Raw genomic sequence first — 18,200 nt, forward strand, 5'->3', positions numbered from 1 at the left:
TATTTTTAATCAATTAAGATTTATTTGAAACATGTTTTAACTAAATATTGTGGAATTCTTGTTACTCAGATGGCAAACCTGCATAACTAAAATCTGATGAAGAGTACAAGTGGGGATATGGGAAGACTTATCATTAGTCTAGAAATGCATCTGAAAACTCTTCTGTTCTGTTCCTTCATACTGAAAAGACCTAAATTTGGTAGATTTGACAGTTTTTGCACAAACATTTCACAAGCACCCAGCAGCTACTTGTGCTGACAAAAAAAAAGCCTCAGTCTGGACAGTGCGGAGAAGCTCAGCAGCTTTCTCTTCTGTACTCATTCTATATGCAAGAATCTTATGAACAGATTATTTGCAGCTTTCATGGTGTGACAAATACACAGAAATAAGGTTTATGACCATCCTTTCCTTTTGAAATCTCAAATCTCTACAGAAAGGTAGTTTAGCAAGAAGAGTTGCTACTCTTCCTTTTTCAGAGCACGAGGGACACGCTTTTGAGATGTTCTCTGTTGGTCACATGGGTCTCATCTCATCCTTAGACATGTAAGTAATTTAATTTGGATCTGCTGCATCTTAAGTCCATAGTAGTCTATGTAAGTGGACTGATACTAGCTGTATTTGATATTTTTCCGTTGTTATTTCAAAAGAAGGGAAGCATTTCTGCTCAGTATGAACTGAAAACCTCAGGTGAGAAGAAAAATGTCAAATTTCTGCCTTTGAACTTTCCTGCAGCTCCAGTCAAAGCAAAAGGCGTGGAAACAGCGAGACTCAATATTAAGCCTTGTTTGTAAATAGCTGTTCCCTCAGCACGTGTGCTTTTCTGAACCCTATTTTGAAGTCCCACTACTACCCACACAGAGTTGTGCACTCACTGTATTTGGAGCACTGGGTTCTCCTGTAGGCCTTGCGTGCATAATTCACATTCTACCAATAACCATAATGCAGTAGCTGTCAAGCAGGATCAAAAATGGGGTTACCAGAAGTCAATTAGCTTTTATGATAAAAATCCAGTTAAAAATTTGTTTCTCCCTACCTTACTCTCTTCTTCCTTCCAACAAAGTCTCTTCTCCTGCCACTCATGAGCAGACTCTTAGTGTAGCTGCACTTTTGTAACACAAACATTTTTTTTAGACTACTGAGGCAGAGCTTAATTGTTATGTAATGCTTTGTGTTGGGAGGAAATGGAGGATGTGTCTGGAAATGCAATTAACAAGCAAAGTGCATTTCTGTAATTGTCAGGAGCATGGGAATAATGGAACACGTTGCGTATGTTACTGAACAAAAAGCAAGCCATAAAATACATCAAAAATGAATCATACAGTTATCTGACTTACTAGAAAATAAAGACTGTATAGGAATACTGGGAATGATGAAGGAAGGATTGAAATGCTTTAATTACAGACTTGTTTGTCGAGGTCACAAATTATGATTTCTCAGTTACAGAAATTTAAATATACCTTTAAAATCATTTTAGCTGTATGAACTTAATAGAGAATCATATATTCCAGTTTTGCTTGAATAAGGATATACAGGATTTCTAGAGATAAATCTGAGTATAAATATTTAAGCCATATTCTTAATGTCATAAAAATACTCTCTCAAAGTAAAATAGCTTGCTGAGAAATTAAAAGCTGAATCAGATGTTAGATTCAAAACAAATTGATGGAGTGGAAATGTCACCCTTAAACATAGGATTTTTTTTATATTTTTGGTAGAGAGTGTTTTTTTTTTGTCTGCTTTGTGAAAACTAAGTAAAAAGAAACCATGCACTTGTGCATAAATAACCATAGTTTAAGTCATTAACATTTCTGTTCTTCCAATTTGAATACATTTAGAAATAAAATGCAAGTGACTCCTTGGCAGCAGCTTGGACCATTTTCCTCCACCTGACAGTCTAGACACCTCTCTTCATCGTCTTTCTGCACAAATGAGGTATGGCTGTGGTTGCAATGTCATGCCTAATCTTGGTTTGAGATCTGGAATTGCACCATGAGGAAAACACAGGTGAAATCGTTGCAGTAACGAAGTGAAAAACAGAAACAGTTCCATTCGAGCTAGCTGTTCTCCAAGACAATGTCTTCTTCCTGGATTAGAAAAAAAAGTTTTTGAAAAGACTTGTAAAATTATTTACATTACATTTTCACTTTAGTGAGCAAGAAATTGTGGTTTCATAAAACAGATGGATTACAAACTCTAGAAGTTTTAAAATCAAATGAGTACAGAGAAACAAAACAAGCAATAAAGATAGAATTCATCACATCTACCTTAGGCCATTTAGAAGTTGTGCATCTAGTCCAAGAAAACTGTGTTACGACTCCCTGAATATTTTCTTGGAACATAATGTAGTGCCATAAGCTGACCTCCTTGGGAAAAATACCTGCAATTTCTGGTGCTGAACAAAGTGCTGAAATTTGAAAACTAGCTCTGCGTATCACCTGCTTGCGACAAGTTTAGCAGCAAATGACTATGCATGTTAATTCTGAAACAAATAGCACTTGGTTTGCATAATTTGTATAGCAGTTGTCAGTTTGTATAAGTTGTATAATAGTTTATTTTTATATAGCATTATCCTAAAATGTGCTATGCCCAGAAAAGAACATATCTTTAAAATAGCTGTTTCATCAGAACCATGGATTTAAATCATGCTGTTCATTTCTGATTTATTGTCATCACTTTTGTGTTGTATGTTCCTAGATTTATGCGAAGGAACAGTGGAAGGAATCGTTTTTACCTAATGAAAAAGGAATAAATGCATCTTTCTTGACAAACTGTCCACTGCTGTCCAAAAATCTCTCAGGAAAAAACACTTCTGGGTTGTTCCAGTATTTTTCATCAAAATGTACAGAGTAGAGGTTTGTAATAACTGTAGTGCCTTCAGGAATAGAGTAACCACGTACAACAGTATCTTTGGAGGTTGCGTGAAAAATACCTAGTGGAACTATGTTACAGAATCTTAGGACTTCGTGGAGAACAGCCTCAGTGTATGGCATTTTACATTTCTCTTCCCAAGCAGGCATTTTGTTTGGGCCGATGACTAAATCGATCTCTTTTTGAACATGTCCTGTTAGGAAAAGGAATAAGTGAAAAATCCTTTATATTTTATAGCTTGAAAATATACTGATAAAAGATACTGAAACATGACATATCATACCAAAAATATAGTAGCTTATACGTTTTTAAGGTTAGACCTTCGTCTTCCTCTTGCTAGTAGGAATTCTTGTAAGCATATATAACAGTAATCTTCGTTTCAAGATTAACTATTGACAGTAAAATCATACTTTAATATATTCTTTTGTTCTCAAGTTTACTTCTGTTTCATCAAAGTGAAGGGAACAAGCATGAGACTGCAAAGATAATGTACTTTAAATACCTGAGTGGACACAGGTAACACTGATATTATCTACTTACAGTGGTTCTTGTCTAATTCTGCTGAGTCTTTGAAATTGACTAAGTGTCAAATCATTCACTCTTAAACTGGAAATAATTCTCACTGTAATGTATCAGATAAAAAGAACTGCAGTAGCAAGATGCTGAATGTAACTGAAAAGAAAAAAATTCAATCCTCATTTTTTTAGCTATTTTTAAAATTAGGTTCATAGGAATAAGATCACTCTTTAGAAAAATCTCAAAGGCATTTGGACCTCCTCTTTTTTTTTTTTCCTCATAAGCTTTCTTTGTTGAAACACAACCCCCTAATTAATTAAAACAAATTTGCATTTTTACATTTCATGTACAAATAATGAAAATCTGAATCGCAACAGGAAAATTCTACCAAGAATCACCAGGTTCTTCAATCTGATGTGACAGTATTTCGTATCAATATAAAGAGATGGGAAACGGCTTAGTGAAAGCACATTCTGTAATGTAGTGATTTATTGGCATGTATCGTCAAAAAAAAAAAAAAGGAACATCAATTTTAATTTTTATCTAGATGAACTGATATTGAATTCTGATTCAGGAATGTATTGTATGGTATCTAAGATCAGAATATTATTTTAGGGGAGTGGATTTCTACAAAAGTGGCCAGTGTACAGGAGAAGAGAGAATGTTTTTCTTGATCTCTATTGAATAACAAGATCTTGGTCAGAGCTCAGGGAGTTAGGATGTTTTAGTCTTTTTGACTACTTGTGGCACTTAAAATACCTCTTTTCAACACAAATATGTATCCTAAAACTTAAGTACCTATAATCATATTCTATCATTTTTAATTTTTTTTGTAGACTTTCTAATTGCACTACTATCAAGCATGATGACAAATTAACAGAACACAGAAACATAAAAGCAGTACATAATTATTTTAGAACTGTCTGTTCTAAATCATCTGAAATATGCTGACTGCTTAGAAATAACAACCTCACTTTTATGCTTCCACAAAAGAAGTATTCATTTTGTACTCAGTGAAGCCTACGTATTTCTCCTTAGTTAAACATCCATTACCACAAAAATAAAACATAACTTTTCATATATAAAGATATCTGATTTCTAGATAGAACTGGAAAGCCTTACAGACATGGGTAGTGTTGTTATCCCTAATCTAAAAGAATGTTCCAATTGATGTTAGAGCAGTATTATTTGGTCAAAGTATCTTTACAAATTTGAGTCATCCACACTGCTTTTTCTCCAAACCATGAAAGTTTCTATCTGAAGTAAGTGCTGCTAATTTTAATGGGAGAAATAAATCAGTAGGCAATGAAACAAGATGACTAGTTACCTCTGAAATCCAAATTTCTGCCCAGTGTCTGGGCTGATATTCAAACGTCTAGTGCTGCCTTACTTCCCGATAGCTGTAACCTTATCTTCTTGTTTTTAAATGTTTTTTTCTTTCTTCCAGAAATATAAATAACTATAATCTATTTTGAATTGAGGTGCTTAAGGAAAATCGAAATTGCAAGTAAGATACCCCAAATATTTTTGCTCATGTTTTTACATTTTGTTATCATTTCTTCCTTAATTGCATGTATTTATTTTAACATATAGATTTAGTGCATCTACCAACCAATATTAAGCAATGCAATGCAGAATGTAAATATATTAGAAATATTTTATGAAAAAAATCAAATCTCCATAATAAGCTGTAAAACAATTTAATAACATGCTAGAATGTTATTATCATACTTCATGTTATAATTTGCAGTGGGAAAGTGTATCAGTTCCTCAAAATGTCAAAGTTCTTACCTTGAATGTTTGGATAAAGAGCCATAAATAACACCGCCCATCTCAAAACATTTGTTGTGGTTTCTGTCCCAGCTATGATGAGTTCTCCAACAGAGAAAATTAAGTTTTCTCTTGAATATGTAGATTCTGGATCACTTTTGTTGCAATCCATCTCATCTAAATATGCATCTATAAAATGCCGAGGTGACTGAGGTTTCCTATTTTCAGAGACTCGTTCTATAAGCTTATGAAGAAAGTCATAGACTTCTGCTGCATTTTTAAACAGCTGCTGGTGTTTCCCAAATGGCAAGATGCCGATCCAAGGAAAAGCATTATACAAAAATACAGAGGCACTAGCAGCTAATTCAACATTTTCACTGAAAATCTCAATCATGTGCTGAAATTCAGTATCTTCATACGTAAAACGTTCCCCAAAAATAATCAAATTAGTAATGTTTGAAACGGCGTTTGTTATCAAGTGCTTCAGATCAAATGCTCTGCCTTTGTAGGTATCAATGGCATCAAGGAAAAACACAGATTCTTCTGAAATTTTGTGTTCAAAGGACCTTTGGCCATATCCAAAAGTTCGAAAGGTATTTACAGCTAGTTTGCGATGTTCTGTCCATCCTCTGCCGTATTTACTGTTCAGTAAGCCTGAAAAAAATGTTTTGACACAGCATTTTATGCAATGCTTTTTTTTTTCCTCAACGAGGCAATAAAATTATTTAACCATTCAGTCCACTCTAAAGGTATATTACTGCTAGTAGAATAAGCAATCAGAAGATTGCCTAAACAACCCCTCTGCCTCAAAGCTGAATTAGACATACCTGTGCTACTACAGGCAAGCAGACTTCATGCCCTTATGTCAAAGCATGTCAGATATATCTGGAAACATTTTGCATTTATGGAAAACTGGGACTAAGAGCAATTGCTATGAGTTATTTCCACTATAACGTCAGCAGGTACACCAAGAGTATTTTGCTATCAAAAAGCAAGCCTACTGAGTCATAAGACATATACTAACAAGTATTAATGCCCACATTTTCCTTTTTCACTGAGGTTTTAACTTAGCTTTTACTAAAAGTAATGTATCCTATAAACAAAAGTTGAGGTGAAGTCTGTCTATAACTAATTTTAAAAAAAGATCTTTTAAGATTAGATTCAAAGAATTCAAATACTAAGTAATCTCTCAGTATTTGTCTCCATCAGATTTATAAAGGTCACACTACTTCTCAGCATCTATGGGAGATAAAGTGCCATTAGGATCCGTGTCTGCCAGTCTAGGTTAAAAATAGGTATGTTAATAAGCACTCTAAAAGAAAACCCTGAGTATAGGAAAGAACAAGGTGCAATTTTTAATGATGTGGCTGAAATCTGTATAATACAAGGTAAAAGAGCTGGTGCAAAACAGACGTTACAAAGCCAGGCATAAAAGGCAGAAAACAAAGAAACAGAATGGAAACACCAGAAGAAATACTGACATTTAACCTCAGAAATTAAATTTGAGGTGCAGCTCTTAAAGTCATCAAAATTTCTGAAGTTCCTCATACACCTGTATCTGAATGGTCAAGGCCAATTTAATACAGATCTTCTCACTAACAAGGCCACAGAAATTATATTTGCCAACTCAAACAGACCAAATCTGCAAGGAAGGCAAAATGAGTTGCAAGAAAATCGAATCATAGAATCATAGAATGGCCTGGGTTGAAAAGGACCATGATGACCATCCAGTTCCAACCCCCTGCTATGTGCAGGGTCGCCAACCAGCAGACCAGGCTGCCCAGAGCCACATCCAGCCTGGCCTTGAATGCCTGCAGGGATGGGGCATCCACAGCCTCCTTGGGCAACTTGTTCCAGTGCATCACCACCCTCTGAGTGAAAAATATGTTTCTCAGAGTTCATGCTAAACAACTGGAAGAGTTATAATAATAGATAAGTATAGCTATTTCAGAAGACTCTTGCACTGCTCATAGCTAAAAGCTAAGAGATGCTTCAAAGCTAATTTGATTCCCAGAAACAAAGAAAATAGCTTTCCAACTGACATTAATTGACTGAGGAGGGGAGAGCATAGTGATAAAAAAATAAATAAATAAATTACATGTATCTTGCTGTGGAATTTAGCTCAGGAATGACAGTCTTTTCTAGATATCTCTAAAGAAGCATCGAGTATTTCATGATAAGAGACAAGGTAGAGAAAACAACTAGAGCAAATGTTGCATGCAATCATACAGCCTAGTAAAATCTTATGAACAAAAATGCATTTCTGTTTGAAGACACCAGCACTTACCTCCCATGTTTGTCAGCTTCTTAAACAAAGGAAGAGGTGGCCTGTCTGCAAAAATTTCGCTTTGGTGGACAAGGCATTCTTTCACTGCATCATAGCCATTCAGCACAATAGCAGATATACCTCCCAAATCAAGACTGAAAATCTTGAGGGAAAAAAAAGGAGATTATAAAATGCTGTTACAACCAAATCTTACAAAGAAATAATGAAAACAAGCAAATACAGCTAATGAAAAAGTGACGCAACACTAAACTTCAATGCAAAATATGGATTTCATAAATACAGCAATAAACTTCAATGGGCATACAAGAAACAGGAGTGTTTTCAAGCACTGACACAATTGTGGCACCATAGAGTTTGTTGTGAGCTAAATTAATCTCTGTCAAATGGCACAGTAAATTAGCTTGTGCTACATGCTGCTTTGCAGTGCACCCAGTGGGACCAAACCACCAAAGTGAAGATTGGGAACACTTTCATATAGTCATTAAAAAAAAAAAAGAGAACCTGTGCATATTTCAGAAAAAAAAAAAGTTTTTTCTCCAAATGCAAGTGGATGAAAGGTACATTATTTATAGAAGAACTAAAGCCCTTGTATTATATACTTTCATATTGAAACAAAGAAAGGGGGAAGTTTCGCTGCTATCTGTCGCTCCTTTCTTCCGTAGTATGAAAGAATCCAGCAGTTGAATCTGGTTAAGGGCATTGTGATCGAAGCTACGAGTTCTTCTGACCAAAACTTCCATCACTTAGTGATGGCAGACATAGAAGTGGTGTCAGTGCCGGAAGACAGCCAAGCTCCACCTAGTCCTTCCTCTCCCTGAAACCAGGCACCAGCTTACTTTGCACAGACTCCCAAAGACCCATCAGAAGACAGATATGATGGGCAACAAATGAGAGCATAGCCCAACTAGTCCCATCTCCTGTTTCCAGAAGTGCTCAGCATCCAGAAGTGCATCTTTGGAGAAAGATGCAATACACCCTGCAGAAGGCACATACAGGATAAACACAATGACAACCTTCTCCTAAGCTTAATAAAATAAAATAAAAATGAGGCTAAATTCTCAAGGCTGAAATTCTATATTCCTTTTCACACTTTTGTTAGCATATTAAATCTGGTATTTTTCACCTACACAAATCTTTATTTTTTCTTCATTGCAGCATTGCTGACCATCGCTGTATGAAGAAGTAATGGGCAGTAGTTTAGTTCCTCATTCTATGAAGTCTTTTTCCTTTTAGCAAGTGTAAATTTTTCACTGTTGTAATTGCTCTTTTTTACATGATGAGAAGAAAGTACTGCTATACCTCTTGGAAGCATTTATTTTTGTATACTTCGATTATAGCCTATTTATCATTCTTTGTATGTTGTGAAACACTTTTTTAAAGATCATTTCCTTGATCTCCTCTAGAGCTCCCAATATCCTGGTCTGCCTCCTGATCTACCCCAAATTCTGCAGAATCTTTGATGACAGCAGGTGAAGAGAACTGCAGTCAGCATTCGGGCAAGTATAAAGCTTAATTTTTGGATGATACATTTGCCTTCCTATTTCCATTCAGTTCATCCCAGTATTTTCCTTGAAACACCTTTATTGCCAAAATAACAGGAAAGAGATGAAGAGATAACCCTACCCTTTCTGCCACTGAGCATGCTTTTTGTTCACACACTTTGCTTCTCGTTCATAAGACTATGACTGTTAGGTTTCTTCTGTAGCTTTCATAATGAAAAGCTTTACAAAAGCTTTTGAAAGACTTATGCGCCATCACCAGTATTCTTTCACTGCCTTGTCCCTTTAAACCACTCTTAACAGTTTGAGGAAGTTAGTTTTCTAGGCAAGCCAGTGTTTGTTGGACTCAAAGCTCTCTCTTTCCATCGCTTGAGAATCCCTCTAAGGAGAAGCCCGTAGGGGTTCCGGGATGGGGGAGGGGGACGGGACGGGACGGGACGGGACTGGAAGAGGCACACGGCTACACGTGCTGCATCTGCTCTGCCTGCCTTTCCGAGCCAGCACTGATAGCTTGGGCTTCGCTTTTTTGAAGCGTGTAAGAATGGACTGCTTCCATGAAACGGGGTAATGAAAAGGAACAGCTGAGAAACAAGAAAACATGAAAAGGGGAAAAAAAAAAAACAACAACCAAGAACCATCTGAACATTCCTATATATGAATAAATGGACTGTCAGTAAGTACACTCCCATATCACTCTGAAGGCACTTTAACGCACAGTTCTTCCCGCGACAATGCCGCACTGTGCCCGTGCCTGCCCTTTGCTTTCCTTTTGGCGAAGCCCCGCGAATGCAGGGCAGCCGGATGCTCGGCCACCCGCTGTCCCGAAGCGGAACCCCGGCACGCACGGGAGCCGGTCTGTGCCCGGGGCCGGGCCGCCCGCAGCACGCGTCTCGCCCGACGCTCAGCGCCAGAGCTGCGGGGCCCCCGGCGCCGTCCCGCCCGATAGCGGCCAGGCCGTTCCGCCGCTCCGCCCGCCGCCTGCCCCTGCTCGGCGTCGGTGCCGGCTCCCGCCCGGTACCTGCCCGTGGATCTGGCTCTGGCGCCTCATGTAGACGTGCGGCTGCTCCGCGCCCAGGGAGTGGATGTTGCCGATGAGGGGCAGCCCCGCGGGGCCGGGAGGGAAGCCGGGCGGCCGCCGCTGCTTCAACAGCTGCCGAACCACCAGCGCGAACAGCAGCAGCAGCGGCGGTAGCACCAGCAGCAGCCAAGGCCCGCCCCCTGCTGCCGCTGCCGCCGCCGCCGCCTCCGTGTCCCCCGCCGCCGGCCCCATCGCGCCGCTTCCTCCCGACACCGGCTCGCCGCCCCGCGTTGGGCGCTGGCAGAGCCGCCCCGCGTAGACCGGCCCCCGGGAGCGCCGCCCCTCGCGTCAGCGGGCCGGGGCGGGACGGGGTTGCGCTGGTGAAGCGCTGAGAAGCTTTTGGCGCCCGAATGAAAATAGCTTTGTACCGGGCCGACCTGGAAAAACAGGAAAAGCAGAAATACGGGCTTTGGGGGTGTCTTTCCCGGAGCCTCCTCGGGTCTGGAACAACTGCAGACGGACAGCCCCGTCGCGTTTCCTTTCCTTCTCGCCCTCCCTTCTAGCCACGATAAAGAGAATGTGCCCGTCCGACGGGGCTCCGCTGGTGGGAGATGGGCACCGTCGGCAGAAGCCTGATGTCTGCTGGAGGACATCTCTGCGTAACTCGTTATTGCCGCTGTTAGCGAGCAGGGTGGCACCTCGGCAAAGGGCTGCAGATACTGGACAAACACAGATTGCTTCCTGCCGAGCTAAGAATGCAATCCGACAATGAAGAATAACATCCTGTTGAAACGGTTCTTAAAAAACCTCACTCTGTTTCCGCTCATGTTGTTTTACTTTTCTATCACTGCTACCGAACAAGTAGATCTTAGCATACCAGAAGTACTGATGCCCTGCTAAAATTACAGTGCTGTGTCCAATCAGTCTTTCTGCTGATTTTAGCTCAGTACCTCCAGTAGTTCTGTAAGAAGATTAAGATCTGCACTGATACAGTCTGTACTGATGAACTTCATAAATAACCTAACTGATCAAAGTGCATCGCATTCTCGGTCATCTAACTATTTAATGCTTAATCCCCAGTATGTTCCTGTGTTGAGATGTTCCGCTTCTGATGTGGAGGTATTAACTTGAGAGCACGTGGCCTGGAGGCTGAGGATGGCAGGTGAAGACAAAATCAAGCACAGCAAAGGCATCACTTTGAGAGCACAGAGAGGAGGTACTGTGACTGGGATGGGGGAAGGAAGGGGACTGGGAAATGATAAGGTGTGGCCTTTTGCCTGGCATTTTGGGTGCAAGTTATCTTACAGAACCATAGAATAACCTGAGTTGAAAGAGACCCGTTAGAGTAATCCACTCCAGCTCCTGGCTGTACACAGGACCACACAAAAATCAGACCCTATGTCTGCAAGTGCTGCCTTAACGCTCCTTGAACTCCAGTAGATTGGTGTGATCACCGCTGCCCTGGGCAGCCTGTGCTATGTCCACTGGCCTCTGGTGCACAACCTGTCCCCCATTTCCAGCTGCCCCTCCCCTGGCACAGCCTCCCCTCAGCCCTGTCACTGTCACACAGAGCAGAGCTCAGCACTGCCCTTCCGCTCCCTGTGAGGAGCTGCAGCCACCATCAGGCCTCCCCTCAGCTCTTCAGCTCTGGGCTGAGCAAACCGAGGGACCCAGCAACTCCTCATACATCCTTCCCTGTAAATCCTTCACCATCTTTCTTGTTACCTTTCAACACTCTCTAGTAGTTTTATATCCTTTTTGTATCGTGGCACCCAAACCAGCACGCGGTACTCAAGGTGAGGTTGCACCAGCACAGTGTAAAACAGTGCAATCCCTTCCCTCACACTTTGTTTCATTATGAAATTTCCTGTCACCTTGACTGAATTACTTTGTTCATGCCTGCAAAAACATCAACGTGTCAGTGCCCTAAGATTTCTCACCAGTGGGCAACAGATTCAGGTTGGCTCCAACCAGAAGCAGAATGAGGGGAAGTGATTAAAAAAACGGTCTGTAATTTGCTTGAGCAGCTGTGCTGAAACACACAAACTCAAATGGGTGGATTCAAACCTACTTAAGTAAGGAAGAAGGGGTTTACCATCAGCATATTTAGGTGAATGGAGGTACGCAGATGAGCTGATCAAAATATACCTGTCCCAGATCAGATGACACTTGAATAGTTCTCAGAGTGTCTGAGGAAACATAGCCTAGCTGCAATTGCTTTGATTTTCACTGTTAAGTGTGTAATACATCACATGCACCCAGAGATGATTTCCAGAGCATCTGTCTAAGAAAAGAGCAAAAGTGATTGATTTCTTGGCAGCAAGCATTCTGGGGAGGAGAAACAGAAAACAAACATAGCATAGGAAGATCCAAGAAATAAAAGGAGGTACAGAAAAGCCCAACAGTCATTTTCAAGAGGAGGAGAGAACAATCAAAACTGATCTTATCATAGTATTTAGACCCTGTGGTGATGGAGGAAAGAAGATGGTGCTATTCGCTGTAACAGAGGACGAGAAATGAAGCACATGATTGCAGAGCTGTTATATCAGATTTGGTCAAGCCAAAAGGTGATGAATCTACTAAGGTTAAAAATCCAACAGTCTCTAAAGAATGATTAAATGGAGGAAAAGTATGACTGAAAGCCATGGATAAGTATGACTGAAAGTTGTCAGAAGTGATAAATGAAGCTTTGCAGACAGATGACATCACGTAAGAACAGAGATGCAGGGATTCAAGAACCCATTGGGCTATCCAAGATGGATTCCTTGCCAGTTCCTCACTGATCTTTTTATATTTCTTTCATTCTTTTGAGAGTGTGGGGGTAGCTTGTGCTGAATTGCTACTTTGGGAAGGTTTTACTCATCTTAATCACAGATGATCAAATGAGCAAACTCATAGGATGAGTAAAGGTTTTGTGATTTCAATTATAAAAAATGATGGCTGAGTAAGGAAACCCATTAAAGTGTGTATCTTTATTAAATTCTAAAACATTCTGGTCATCACAATTCACAATTACTTTGCAACATAAATCCTGTAAGGAAAAGTTGGATGCAATTAAGTAACAGCAAAGATTACGTTCCTGCCTTCTCCAGAAAAGCAGAAGGCAGTTCTTTGAAAGGAAGTGACTGTGCACATGCATAGTTTTGACTTCAGAAGGAATTTGAAGAAATCTACTCGTAGCTGGGATTGCTCTTTCAGTAACAATATTCAAAGTCCAATGACAACTCTGTTACATTCTTGGGAGGAAGATAAAGTTGCTTCCAAGCTCCATCAAGTATCTCACCAACTTGTATCAAAGCAGGCTTCTTTCTTTGTCGAGCACAAGTGGCTTTTGTGAAGAGTCAAAGAGTTAAACAGCCAGCTGAGAAACTATTACACCTGGTCCTCTCCACACACGTGGCACTGCTGGCAACAACAGGGACCTATGGCTGTAGCAGCCCATGGCATGGGGTCAACAGAATGGTCCTGGAATGGGCTGATCAAACTGTTAAATGACACTGTGGCTTAATCACTGTTAGGGTTCCCTCTACTACTGGGACAACGAATGAAATACTGACATGAGCTCTCCCAGGCTCCTAGTATCTTGTGAAGAACAAATACAGGGTTAACTTCAAGATTCACCAGACAGTTTCTCACTAGATATTTGCTGACATGCTCTGATGACATACAAGATAGTAGCGTAGCACTTGTGCAAGCGATCGAAACAAGGTTTTATAACTGTGCTATTGCCTAACAAGGTCTGTTTTCAGCTCTGAGGCTGCTTTCCAGATAAGGAGTTTGTTCAACTCCTATCTCAGCTGGAGAACGTGTAAAACTGAAGTGGAAATAGGTGCTGTGTTTCAGAGTGAGATTCTCCCATGCAGTTTGTCCCCTCTGTGTTAGCCTGGTCATGCTGTGAGTCTGTCCATGGCTGAATTTGGTGAGCTGAAATCTCCCCTTCAGGGATTCCCCTTGTCAGAGCACTGGAGGTACAGCCTGGAACAGAACTGGGTCTGGCTGGAGTACTGCAGAGTTTTGCCAGTTCTTAAGGGTGGAAGTGTTGCCAGGTGGCATGAACTGGGCCTGCAGCCTCTGTGAGCCTGCAGGATGGAAGACGATGGAGCCACAGCCAGCTTCCTTATGGTCTGCCCCTTCTCCCCTGCCATAGAACCCTCAGTGCCGCACAGCGTGACCCACTTTGTTGTAAAAGATTATTCTGCACCAGGTTTTTGAGTATATACAGGGAAAGTACTTCAAAGCCAAAGCTCATTAGGAGCGTTTCAGTGAGATTAAAACAATCCAGCATCGATCTTCTGTTTAAAATGTCTTCCATATTTCAGTCTGGAAGCTTTTCTAAGGCATTTTGGAAGATCTGAATTTGCTTCCAGACTGATTCATAGATTTCCCAGTAATTAGCTCAATAACAGTTCCTTTCTTGAGAAACGAGTCATTGAAGCACCCTGAATGCTGATGCTATTAAAAAGGGAACCCTCTGGTGTTGGGATCTGTGTCCATGTTCTGGTTCTCACTGAAATGCTGCATTTTTCTAAAGAGACAAACTCTTTCTTTTTTTTGGCCAAATTTAAATGAAACTACAGGATGGATGGCTAAAATATAATTTGTGCTGGTAAATCTGACATGAGCTTAGTCTAAATATGGACATTGTCTTCTGAAGGCTGTGGTTGGGAAAGGATCAGATAATTTAGGGAGGTAAGATCTAAAGACCAGTGCTAGTAAAAGTTTGGACGATAGGTAAGGTGTTATGTTTCAGAGCTTAAGTCTCTAGATGTTAAAATTACAGAATCTCAGAAACTGGAGATGAAAGAGGTGAAGAAAGCTCATTTAGTTGATCGTGTTCCCTTCCCAGAATGATGTCATTCCTGACAGATGTTAGATTGCCATGCCTTACAGTGGCATAGAAACTGTTAGTCTAGTGCAATAGAAATTGTTCTTGTATGGCATTAATTTCAGTTGTAGGAAGCTCTTTCTAATGCACAGCATTTCTACTGTTGTCTTTTAAGTTCATATATTTTTACTTTTTTGAGCACATTATTACTTCTTTGTAGCAAGTATTTATGTTTTGATCTTTCTCCATGATCTTTCCTTCTGCAGTTTCTCCAATTTTCACTCCCTCCAAGTTGCCCTTTCTGAGGTATGTCATGCTACCCTGAACAGAGTACAGTGAGGTCTAGGTCTTATCAGCAGCAAGTAGAGTGCAAGGATTAGCTCCAGGGCCTTAAACACGACATTCCTGTTAACAAACAACTTTATTTTAATACAGCACCATGTGGCTAACTCAGGTCCTGATTAATTTTCTGCGGGGCAGATTGGGATCACACATTAGAAAGATGTTTTCATGGGTATTCAGCAGCGTTCACTGTCCCCTGTATGAGTTGTCATCTTCTTCATTGGAAGTGTTTTCCAGCCATGTGTGGAGATATGAAGCTGAATTAGGCATCTACCTGGAACATGGACAGGTAGAGACACAGAGACAGAAAGGCTGTGTAGCTTTTATAACCCACTTTAACATGAAACATCCTGCTCTGCAAATCAGGTGACATTTAAGAACCTCACTGCAACGTCTATGGCTTGTTGGCACGATGGCAATATTTATAGCAGAAAAACAAATGGTTGTGCTTCAAGATGTATAGCTAAACAACATGCAGTAGGATATTGGAAGAAATTCAATCAAATGTAGAGAAAGAAAGTCAATTGAAAAGAGGGCAGCCTTTTCTGATTCCCTACAAACTAATTAAAAGAGGAAATTCTTTTTTTTTTTTATTTGGAGCTGCAGGTTGTATTGGATAATCTACTTTCTTATTAAAAAAAAAATCAAGACATTCTGTAGCTCTTCAGTTCATGTCCTTTGAACCTGCACAAACTGATTGTTTCACCTGACATCAGGCACTGAAGGAAGCAGAACCAGATCCTTGTTTCTGTAAACCTCATGTTTCCTTAGGGCAGTGCTCACAGGTACCCACTGCACTAGTTTTCCCACAAATACTTAACCTCTGGTTTTGGATTTATCCAGCAGCAGGAAACCTTGATCCCATAACAGCCCTGCCACTTTTTGGCAGTTTCTAAAACTAGACAATCCCATCTTTGGAGTTCTTTCATAGCTGTTTCTTCTCCATCTTATGTATAAGAGAAGAGAGGAAGAAAATCTATCTGATGAGACCAGCTGATGTATAACTGTGGGGAAAAAAAAACAGAAGGAGCTGGGAGTCCCTCCATTAGTGCTGGCAAGGAGCAGCCAAAGCGCTTGCCAGCATCCAAATACTATTTCATCTTTACGCTCACAAAAGTTTATCTATTAGCACTAATACCTGTTGCTTTAAATTTATGTTTCTTCCTGTGAAAGCCTAAAGTAGAAACGCTGGCATCTGAAATCCGTAATCAGTACATCCTGAGGGCTCCAGCCCGGGGCTGTTATGTTGGCAAGAGAAGTACTTGGAGTGACTGGAGTTGGCTGTAAGATGGAATACGGCTTGCTATCCCTCTAAAGAACTGAGATACTCTATTCCTACATGGTCGTCTGAGTTTTTTAAAGGTTAAAAGATAAATATTCCTTGCCGAGTAAATAAATCCCCAAAGAAAATGAGTGTGATTAATTTTTAACATAGAAAGGGAAAGGAATGGTGGAAGGCTGGGGCTGTGAGTTCAGTCCTGGAGCTCCCACACCATACATCTGTTGATGGAGCTGCACAAGTCACGCTGAAACAGCAAAAGCAATGCCGACCTGTTCCTTTGGGTGCTACCTCACGTTTGTAAATGAAACCTCAGAAAGACTAGCTGAGAAATCAGCGCAGAAGTGTCGGAAATATATTTAAAATTAAATACTTCAGTTCCTTCTCTCGGGAGACAGAAGGTTCTCTTGGCACGCAGCCGTGCATCACAAACTAACTTTCCACGTGCGCGTGCGGGAGCAGCAGGAGGGCTGTGGGACGAGCCTAGCCGGGAGGGAGCCGTAACGGGGAGCCCCGGGCCGGGCTCCGTTCGTCTTAAACGGTTTTGCAGTCATCGTTCTGCAGAACGAGAGCGGAAAAGCGGCAGCAGAGCCCTGCCGTAGCGCTGTGCCCCGCTGCGGGGCGGGAGGAGAATGAAGAAGCAGCCATCGACTGATCAGCGCGCCGCGTCCATGCTCCTCTTCCAACTTCCAAGACAGCGAATACCTGTTCTCGTTTCTCCCTACCTTCGTTCGTCTGCAGGTGAAATGCGTTGCTTCTGCCATCAGGAACCGTCTGTGAAACAAACAAGAAAAAAAAATGCAGGAGGATGCGGCAGCAGTGCCCGTGTCAAGTCGCCCGCCTGCACCGAGCACGGAACGAGCCGTCCCGCACCCCGCCCGCGGCTCACCTCCGCGCGGCCGCTGAGTCCCGCTCGCAGCCTGGGGGCCGATAGCAACAGCGCAACGCGGGGCGCGACCTCATACCGCGGGCGGGGCTCGGCAGCGCCGCAGGCAGGGGGCCTGGAGCCAGAGGGGCCGGGGGCCGCCGCTTCCCCCCTCTCCTTCCACCTGCCCCATCGGCGGCTGCGGAGTCGGGGGTGTGGGTTCTTCTCCTCCCTGTTCCCGCCCGGGCCGGAGGCGGCTTTCCGCTTTTCTCCGGTCCTCGAGACCCCTCGGCAAACACTCCTCCGGCCGTGCAAACATCCTGGCGGCAGGTGCAAAGGGTCCTCCGCGGTGATGCGTGGAGCCGCGGCAGCTGCCGGTAATCCGCAACCGCCTGCCTGTCCCGCGCTCCAATCCCCCCGCCTCTTCCGAGCGCCGGAAGGCGCCGCACCTGCCCGTGCCGGTAATAGGGGCGGCAGAGATGACGGTGATGATTTCCTCGAGGGCTGCGGGATCCCACCGTGGTGCGAGCCCGGGGGAGGCGGCGGAGGGCTGCCGCTCTCAGCCGCCCGGGAGTCCTCGCTCCGGCCGGCAGGGACCCGTCAGGCTCCGCTCGGCACTACGCGTACGCTCCGGCTTCGCGGCCGCAGCCCCTCCCGTCCGAACACAGCCATCGGGGAGCCGATAGAACGGCAGAGGACGCCCGGAGCGAGCCCGGCGGGGGGGGGGGGGGGGGTGAGTTGGGGAGCGTGCGGCCGGGCATCGTGGGCGGCAGATCGCCCTCCTCCCCCTGCCCTGCCGCCGCCGGCTTTTTTGTGAATGGGACGGTGGGACCGAGCGGGGCATGACGTCACCGCCGGGCCGGGCGGCCGGGGAAGTGATTGGCTGGCGGGGCCCCGCGGGCGCCCACGCAGGCTGCCGCGGCGGCAGGTA

The 18,200-nt window shown here is 42.6% G+C and overlaps 1 protein-coding gene across 1 annotated transcript; it reads right to left on the reverse strand.

Moving 5' to 3' along the window:
• Positions 1–10,626, reverse strand: LOC128087054 (vitamin D 25-hydroxylase). The gene is given in 7 exon segments (XM_052696278.1): positions 1–2,084; positions 2,732–3,061; positions 5,176–5,808; positions 7,442–7,583; positions 9,959–10,232; positions 10,234–10,581; positions 10,583–10,626. Coding segments are annotated over 7 exon segments (1,932 nt in total). The 5' UTR covers positions 10,612–10,626; the 3' UTR covers positions 1–1,908.
• Positions 10,627–18,200: the final 7,574 nt, after the last annotated feature.

This window comes from Tympanuchus pallidicinctus, unplaced genomic scaffold (genome assembly GCF_026119805.1).
Source record: "Tympanuchus pallidicinctus isolate F22 unplaced genomic scaffold, pur_lepc_1.0 scaffold3, whole genome shotgun sequence".
NCBI classification, from domain to species: Eukaryota; Metazoa; Chordata; class Aves; order Galliformes; family Phasianidae; genus Tympanuchus; species Tympanuchus pallidicinctus.